This window comes from Petaurus breviceps, unplaced genomic scaffold (assembly GCF_028583685.1).
Source record: "Petaurus breviceps papuanus isolate PSGF00001 unplaced genomic scaffold, PetGlider_PUasm1.0 90845, whole genome shotgun sequence".
NCBI lineage: Eukaryota > Metazoa > Chordata > Mammalia > Diprotodontia > Petauridae > Petaurus > Petaurus breviceps.
Window position 1 is genome coordinate 25,618,414 of NW_027187359.1, and position 9,924 is coordinate 25,628,337.

At 34.1% G+C, this 9,924-nt stretch overlaps 1 protein-coding gene across 1 annotated transcript; it reads left to right on the forward strand.

Moving 5' to 3' along the window:
• The first annotated feature begins 7,126 nt into the window (after positions 1 to 7,126).
• LOC138149011 (olfactory receptor 2AG1-like) lies at positions 7,127 to 8,235 on the forward strand. The gene has a single exon (XM_069071819.1). The coding sequence runs from the start codon at positions 7,285 to 7,287 to the stop codon at positions 8,233 to 8,235; it is 951 nt and encodes a 316-aa protein (XP_068927920.1). The 5' UTR covers positions 7,127 to 7,284.
• The last annotated feature ends 1,689 nt before the right edge of the window (positions 8,236 to 9,924 follow it).

Below are 9,924 nucleotides of genomic sequence, written 5' to 3' on the forward strand. Positions count from 1 at the left end.
GGATGGTGATTTCTTCACCTTCTTGATCATTCCTGGAGAGTCCCAAATGGTATAACTTTTCTTTTAGTTTTACTAACTTTTCAGATATTTTGCCAGTCTCCCTCTCCCCTGGGTTTCCCATCCTCTGGACTACATTGATCTAGCAACATGCTTTCACCAGTACCAAAAACAAATGTCCTTCAGGCACTATATGATTCTGTAGGTGTGGGAACTCAATGGTGACAATTTCCCTCCTGATATCCCATCCTGCCTCCAAGATATTAAAGGTTGAAGAGCTATGCAAAGAAAAACATCAGGGTGCCAAGGATTATGGGAATCAACTGTTCCTTACTTGTTGAACTACCTTTGGCAAGTCGTTTCACATCTCTGGGCTTCAGTTTTCTCTTCAGTGAAATAAGAGGTTGATTATAGTCTAACCAAGAAAGAATGTATTACTTATATTACTTCTTAGTACAGGACATTATGCATCTCTAAAGGGAATTGAAATATGTATAGCCAAGTCCACAATCAATCTAATTATCAAATGAGATAATAATGTAAAGTATTTAGCACAGTTCCCAGCACATAAAGTGTTATGTAATTGTTAGCTATTATTATTATTGTTATTATTAATTATAAGCTCTTGATTGCTATTTTAATAATTACTTTTTATTATTTTGTGTGTTTCTCATTTTTCCTCTAGTTCATCTTAATATTTCATTTTCCTAAAATCCCTTCCAGATACAATATTGAGCGATTTTTATTTTCTACTCCTACTATCTGAGGCATTTCCTTTCATTTCTAAGAGCTTCACATCCTACAATGCTTTGACAAGTTATGTGATGAATCTACCTTCCTCAATCTTCTTTAGTTCCCTAAGTGTCCCTGTTTAAAATTTTGGTCTATCGAGGAAATGCAAAACAAAACAAAAATTCTTCCTCCTCTGCTCTGTCCCAGTCCTTATCTAACAGAGAGGATAAGGTAAGAATTACAGAGTATTACCAGAAGGCACATGTAGAGCTTAGGTTTTAAAAGGTATGCATTCAAGGCAATTTTCAAATCTGTCACTTATCTCTCTCCTCAAAAAATAATTACCTTCCTCATTCATTGGTGGGAGTGGGATTGGCTCATATTGGGCTAATGTATTTTTATTTATACACTTAATTTTGACATATCAATTATTTTCCAAATCACTAACACACACTCACATACACATACACACACCATTCAAAGCACCATCCTATTAAAAAATTAAACAAAGTCATCCAATAGCAGCAATAATATATATAACTTTGGTGTTATAGTTCACTTACAAAAAAGGAAAGAAATATGTCTTAACCTTAGTCTTTTGAAACCAATATTCATTATTATATTTTATTTGAACTGTTACTTTTTGGCATGTCTTTATCTACATTATTTTAGACAATGTATACTGTTCTCTTTGGTTTTGCTTTCTTTGTTCAGCACTGATTCTTTTATATCTTTCTAGGACTTTTTGAACTCTTCATATTCATTTTTATGACATAATAAAATTCAGACATATCAATAGAACACAATTTGTTTAACCATTATTCATTCATTGAGCATATATATTGTCTCCAGATTTTTCTCTCTCAAAATAAGGTTTCTATTAATATTTTGGGACATAAAATGCTTCTAAAATTTTTTTGATTTAAAATATCACTTTGATATCACTTTTTTGATGTAAAAACTCACTACTGATGCAGTCAAATCAAAGGATAAGAGCACTGTAGTAACTTTTCCCCCATAATTTCAAAATGTTTTCCAGAAGAGTCAGAACAATTCAGAACTCTACCAGTAGTTAATAAGTGGCAACATATTTCTACATTTCTTTTAGTATTGACTTTTTTCCATCTTTACTATCTTTGCAGATTTTTTATGTAAGGGATAAAACCTATCTTATAAACTTTCCTTTATTATTACTGCTTTGATGAAATTGTCTCATCGTTGTTCGTATTTTCATTCCTTCTTTTGAAAATCATTTTCTCATATCCTTTGACTACTATAATATTGAGGTAAGTTCTTTTGTATTAAAGATTGTGTTAATTACCTACGTATTTTGAACTTTTATTGGAGATGCTGGAAATATTTTACCCCAAAACCTGTAATTTCTCTTCTTATTCCAGTTATAGTGATGTTAAAGCTCTATAATTTTCATGATTCAAATTTTGATTGAAAGTTTATTTTAAACTTTATCCTCTCCTTTATTCCTCATCTGGTTGTGAATTCTTCCCCTACTAAAATTGTGATTTGGATACCAGAATCACTTAAAAGGAGCTTTAGAAAGTACCTTCTCTATTTCCATTCTCTCATTTTTAACAGTGCAATGCATAGATAATTTATCTATTTGGAATGTATTGCAGTATTAAGTGTGTAGTGTTAAGCAAACACTATTTTCCTGTCAAACTGTTTTCAGTTTTTTTCAACAGGCCTTGTCAAATTAAGGGTATCTCATTCTGCAGTTCATGTTCTAGGACTTAACACTCAGCTGCTGTGTTCATTTATGTATAGGCCTTGGTTATCCTAGTCTACTCATCTATTTTTTTATATTTGGACCAGTACTAATTAATTATTTGATTATTACTAATTAATTACTAATAATTCTTTATAAACCGAGATCTGGCATTGATATTCCCTTTTTATTTCTATATTTCCACCACTTAAAAGGTTTAATCTTTTATTCATGCATAATATTTATATAAATTGTTTTTATTTTAATGAACTCTATAAAGCATCTCCTTGGTGATTTGGCTACTTCCACTACTAAATCTGTACAAAAAAAATAAATACGATAATTTTTATTATATTGATATGACACAACAACAAACATTAATTGTGACTGCAAATGTTTAGAGTTTCATTTGTTTTAATAAATAATGTTTGTAACTTGGTTAAATAAATCATAATTGCATTTTAGTTGCTTAACTCCAAGATAGATAAATTTTATAGAAATTCTAATTGGAATTTCTATATATTTTTTCTTGTTTTACTAATATTAAGATATTCTAGTAACTTTGTGAACTTACACTACAACATATTTTGCTAAAGCTATTAACTATCTTGATTATTTTTAGCTTAAAATTTTTTCTGTAATTTATTGTCTCTAAAATAATTACAAAGTTCTGTTTTATGGGATTAATTGTGCTAAATGCTTTATTAGGGATAAATTATAGATTGGTTCCAGGATTATGATTTCAAATGTATGGGGAACTCCCTGCTGAGGAAATCCCTCCTGCCAAATCAGGTTAGCACCTTTTTTCTTATTAGTCTGTTCCAGTTCTAGAGTTTTCTCTCAGAAATTACCTTGAATATACACTGTATATACATTTGTTTGTTGTCATGCTCATTACAATGTAAACTTCTTGATAGTAGGGACTGTTTTTAACTTTCTTTGACTCTTTCTTGCTTATAAAAATATTTTGTACATCTTAATTAGCTGCTTAGAGAACTGAGACAGTGTTTTGCCAAGAGTCATATAGTCAATATGTGTCAAAGAAATGAATTCAAGTCATCCTGGATCCCAGGTGGCCCTATTATTATGCAGTGCTGTCTCCCATATTGCTTTACTAATGTTGAACAAATCCTTCATTATGATATAAATCTGAATTGATCACAATAAGTATTTTGAAGATTTTGCTATATTTTCTTTGCACCAATATTTATTAATTAAATTGAGCCACAGTGGATAGAGGGCTGGGTCTGGCATCAGGAAGATCTAAATTCAAATCTAGCCTCACTTACTAGTGGTGTTACCCTAGGCAAGTCATATAACATTTTGCTTCAGTTTTGTCATCTATATAAAATGAGCTGGAGAAAGTAATGCAAACTACTCCAGTATCTTTACCAAAAAAAACCACAAAACCCAAATGGAGTCATGAAGAGTTGGACATGACTGAAACAGCTGAACAACAACAATGTTCTCTTTATTTGAGTTGTTCTTCCCTGGTTTGCTTCTCAGAACCATTTTACCTCATGAATAGTGCCTTCTCTGTATGTTTTCAAAAACCATTTATAAACAATAGGACTTAGCCATCTTTTAAATATTTTATAAGATTGTAAATCCATTTGGTCCAGGGATCTTCATTCTTTAGTAGTTAAATTATGATGTGCTTTATCTCTTCTTTCTGTTTGGTTACTTTGTGATTTTACAATTTAATTTATCCATTTTCTTTTTAATTCTCATTTTTCCAGCATACTATGAGAATTTATCAACACAAGTGTTCCATCCAATAATGTGGGCAATAAACTATTCATATTTGACTGTAATGTAGGAATATTGACCATTTCTTTCTATAGAATTACCACAGGGAGAAGGAGACTACTCAACAAGCTGTTTTTTTTTTCTTGACATCATATGGATATGAAGGAAGCATAAAGGCCTCAATATGTGACCAATCTATCTTCTTTTTCATTCAGAACTTTGATTGATGTCACCTTTTATTCTAATTTTCCTTAAAAATTACCTAATCATTAGGTATTGTAATCTATTCATACCCATTGCATGTCATTCCATTATCATATGGACAATTTCAAATAATTCAAAAACTATAATATTTGCAGTATTTTAGTAATACAGCAATATAGATTAAATATAAATATTAAAATGATAGGTCTTTTAATTGGGTTAGTAATCTCAGATAATTTTCTTCTCTATTTGTTATACATTCAGCATGTTCATTTTTATGTTGTAAATTTAGCTTCCTCTATTTTTGTTAAATTTGCTAACATTTTATCAATTTTGCAAATCTTTGCACAAAATATTTCAATTCTTTCTTATCTGTCTAATATTTTTATGTTTAAGTTTTATTGATTTTGGCCTTGGTTTTCTAAATTAATAATTTTTGCTTGTTTGGATTGATACTTTTTTCTAGTTAGTAGTTTTTCTAGTGGATTTTCTAGTTATTTAAATCTATGTGCCCAACAAGTTAATATTCTTTTATTTTTTCTTGCTAAGTTGTTAGTTATAGAAATGTTTTGGCTCTACTTCAAAAATATAGGTGTTCTGTTTCACTGCTATCAGTCTCATAATGATTTTTAATATTTGTGACATAATTAGTGCTTAATTCCTTAAGTCATTCACTGTTTAAAATATTATTACCTAGTTTACATTTTTATATGTATCTATATAACTAAAAATCATCATGACAATTTTTATAGTGTGAACAACTATTATGTGTTAGACTACAGTAACAAATATACAAACAGATCAGTTAAATGAAAAAGAATTCATAGAACCTGCACTCAGCCTGCAATGATTAGTCCCCCTAAGCCTTCTATCCAAGAGTCAGTAAATCAAAGCTTGAGGCCAAATCTGGCCCTTAGGGGAGCTAAGATTTTTTTTTTTAATGTTTAAATGCAATAAAACTTTATTTTAAAATGTATAAGCCATTCTTAGCTTGACTGAACAAAAACAGACCTGTGGTCTAGATGTATGAGACAACATATGCATGCATAATTACATACAGAATATATGCAAAATTAATTCAAAGTAGTTTGAGGAGAGAGAAAATTATCAGCTGGGAGGATAAGAAAAGTTTTCACATTGAAAACAGTATTTGAAAATAAACAATCAAATAAATGATTGGTTGTTTAAAAAGTAGTGTTTCTAGAAATCTGAGTTGCAAAAGGAAGAGGTGAGAAAGCATTCCAGGGAAGGAAGACAATCAGTTGAAAAACAGAACAATAGGAAAAAGAGAATTCTGTTTAAGTAACTATGAGGCTAATATCTCTGTACCACACAATCTTTGAAGAAGAGTGCTGTGTAAAAAAAAATAAATAACTAGAAATATAGGAAGAGGTCCAGTTGTAAAGGATGCCATAGCCAAATTTAGAGTCATGAGTGAGCTACTGGAGCTTACTGGGATGGGGAAGGAGTGTGACATAATCAAATCTGTATTTGTTGACTGACTGGAGGATGTACTAAAATGGGGTGGGAGGGAGGGCGTGGTACTTTAGGTAGGGAGACCACATAGAAAGCTAGTATAATAGTCCACTGATATGTGAAAAGGTCCTGAAATTGGATGGTGGTTATGTGAGTAGAGAGAGACAGATATGAGAAATATTAAGGGAACAAGAAAATTTATCAACTAATTGTATATATGGGGTGAGAATGAGGAGCAAAACATCACAAACCTTGGTTTCCAGAAGGATGATGAAGCTCTAGAAAATAGCAGAAAATTCACAAGAAGCAGAGGAAGGCTTGGGGAAAACGGTGAAGAGATTTGTTTTGGAAATATTGACTTTGAGATGTCTATGGGATATTAAATTTGAAATGTTCAATAGGAAAGCTTTGATCTGGAACTGGAGCATGATGGAGACTGAAGCTTGATATGGAAGTCAAACAAGGTACTTGCATCTATAAGAGATGGTAAGACAATCTTTGAAAAGAGAAAAAAGTCCAGGGAAAAACCTTGGGTACACTCATAATTCGGGGTGTGAAATGGATGACGATTCAGCATAGAAGACTAAAAAGTCCTAGTAATTCTAGGACTAGTGGGAGAATCGAAAGAAAGCAATGTCATAAAAATCACAAGAGGAGAAGTTATATTAGAGGAGAGAGTAGTCAACAGTGTGAAATATTATGGAAAGGTTAAAGAAGAGGCCTGAGAAAGAGGGCCCTAGATTTTGATAACTTTGGAGAGAGCAATTTCAGTTGAGTGAGAAGACCAGAAATCATACTGCAGAGAGTTTAGAAAGTGTGAGAGGAGAGGAAGTTGAGGCACTGAATGTAGATAATTTATTCAATGATTTGGGCTAAGAAATAGAGGACAGCTATAGGTCTATAGCTAGAAAAGATACTAGAATTTGGTAAGGTTTTTGTTTTTAATAATGAAAAAATGAGGTCATGTGTCCTTAAATAATAAAAAAAAGAAATGTAAGGAACACATAAAATTAAAAAAAAAAAGATAGACCTCTGCTTTCCTGTCTACTTGAAGTCAGGGTTCTGAAAAGTATATCAAAAACTTTTAACAGATCTATACTCAGAAAAGCTTCCATTTTTATACTCCACATCTGTCAAACTCTCTTAAAGTTGTCCATTATCAGAAGATCACATTTGTAAGTACATCAGCTCCTTTACCTGAGTGGAAGCAGAATAATAAGAAGGCTGTCTCTGAGTTATCTCTAAGACAGGTATCTGGGTACAATAGGGAAGTTGTCAACTCACTGACTTTAAACTAAGAAGCTTTCAATGTATTCTAGCATCAGAGATTGAGAACATTCCTGAATCATTTGGGATGCATATTCACTGAGCCTCTGGTTACAGCAAATTGAGGAATCTGTGGAATGGAACTCTGGAATGTCACCTTGATAAACAGTTTCTTCCTCACTGGAATTCTCCAAGATAGCAGGTTCCCTGAACTCATCTGTGTCATAATCATATGTCTTTATTTGGTGGCAATGGCCAGCAATGGTCTCCTACTGTTGTTGATTGCTATGGACAACCGGCTCCATGTGCCCATGTACTTTATGCTCAGCCAGCTCTCACTTATGGACTTGCTATTCACATCAGTTGTTGCCCCCAAAACATTGGTAGATTACCTGTGTGGACAAAACATCATCTCCTTTACAGGCTGTGGGCTTCAGATGTTTCTGGCACTGACACTTGGGGGTGCGGAAGATATTCTCTTGGCTTTCATGGCTTATGACCGCTATGTGGCCATTCGACACCCTTTGACCTATATGGTAATTATGAGACCAAAGGTTTGCTGGTCCATGGTGGCTATATCTTGGCTTTTGGCATCTCTGAGTGCCCTTGTGCACACCATCTACACCATGCACTTCCCTTTCTGTAGAGCCCAAGAGATTCACCACCTGCTCTGTGAAATCCCTCCACTGTTGAAGCTTGCATGTGCTGATACTTCACAGTACAAGTTGATTTTGTATACAACCGGTGTGACTTTCCTCCTGATGCCCCTCTCTGCCATTTTTGCCTCCTATACCTTAGTCTTGACTGCTGTGTTCCACATGCCCTCAGCACAGGGGAGACAGAAAGCTCTCCTTACCTGCTCATCCCACCTGACAGTGGTTGGGATGTACTATGGAGCTGCAATGTTCATGTATGTCCTGCCTAGTGCCTACCATAATCCTCAGCAAGACAATATCCTCTCTGTGTTCTACACTATTGTCACTCCAGCCCTGAATCCCCTAATCTACAGCCTGAGGAACAAAGACGTACTGGGAGCCCTGAAGAAGGTTATAGGGAAAGGTCCCTCAGTGCAGAGATTTAACACCTGACAAACATAAAGAAGACTTTGTTCTAACATGAAATTTTGTTATTATTGTTTCTAATTCAATAATATCTGTTCTTAACACTTTGCCATAGCATTAAATTTATATGTTAATTTAGATGCTACTTTCATTTATTTTTGGTGCTTAATAGGTCAATTCCCAGTCTTATAACAAGTCATCAAGACCATGGAGTTCTGTATCCAGTTGATTTCCGGCTCTTGGGTATATGGTTGCTGTAAATGCTGTAATCAAGGTCTATTACATCTGTCACTTTCTGACATAACAATGTCTTAAACCACATTTTCTGTGCTGTTTCTTCCATCTACAAACTGGCCTTACAGATCTGTTTCATAGATTCAAGGAAGACTTCACACTAGTTACAATCTACTTGTCCTCCTTCTGAGCTACTTCTCTTTTCTATGGCTTCTTTAATGCTACTATCCCACAGTGGCTGGGGGGTATCCACCGATGTCCCCCATTTAACTTTGTTGTCATCTGCTATAAGACTATAATCTTCACGTATGTTTAGTCTCTTCCCATTTCCTCATTCAACTCCAACAAATTTATCTCAGTCATATAGAGCCACCAGCAGCAAATTTATAAATTACCAAGTGAGTGACATTAAACTTTTAAAATGGAAATTAATGTATCTACTTCAAAAATTTTTTCAATAATTGAGAAAGCAGTTTACTTAATTCTTTTTAAGGAGTCAAAAATCACCTCCACCACACTTTAAATAACTATCTTGATTTTGTTAGTCTTTCATTTTCAAAGAAGACTAATAACATCATGGGGGTGATGTCCTGGCTTGCTTGTGAATTGGATTTAAGTGAGGGAGAGTTGCACAAAGTCCTCAGTGTCACTCTCTCTTGCAGAATCATCAAAGTCTAGTGGTAGGACAAAAGTCAGAATGACTGGTGATTGTCTGAGATGCAGTGAATGACCTTGGTATTTTCTTTTTCTCTTTAGCAATCATGATTAAGTAACTTGCTCAAGGTTACAGTTATTTCTGGGTGTGGTGCTAGCTATCTGAGCCTGGATTTGATCCCCAGGTCATCCCGACACTGGAGCCGGTGCTCTTACTCGCTGTGCTACCTGGCCACCCCTAACTTTGGTATTTTCAATGTCTAACTAAAATAGCCACCTTCATGACAGTTGGAAAAAAATATCTTCATTCACCTGTTCCAATACTATAAGTCTTTATGGTTGGGGATAGACAATCCCCTAACTTACCAATGAGTTTGGGGCCTGTTGGTTACCTTCAACCTAGTTTAGCCTATCTGCTGAGATGGTTACCAGGGTGTGGTTACTGCTCATGTTACAGCTTCTTGGAGCAAGAGGTGAAAGTTGAGTACCAGGTAGACACCAAAGGTAGATGAACAGCCTCAAGAGGCTTTGCTAGCCCTTACACCAGAGGTACTAGTCCACACCTCTACTACTACCCTTTAACCTTCGACAGGCCATTTAAACTTTCTGAGCCTCAATTTTCTCACCTATAAAGTGGGGGATACCATAATACTTCTATAATCCTTTACAATTCTAAATCTATGATCCTTTGAAGTCTAGTATCCAACTTATGGGGGGTGGGGGACTATTGATATATGCATAGTATACTAGAAATAACATGTGAGTTGCTTTAAAAAGACCTGAATTCCAAGATCTGAAATTTGCTACTTTTGTGACATTGGAATCGCT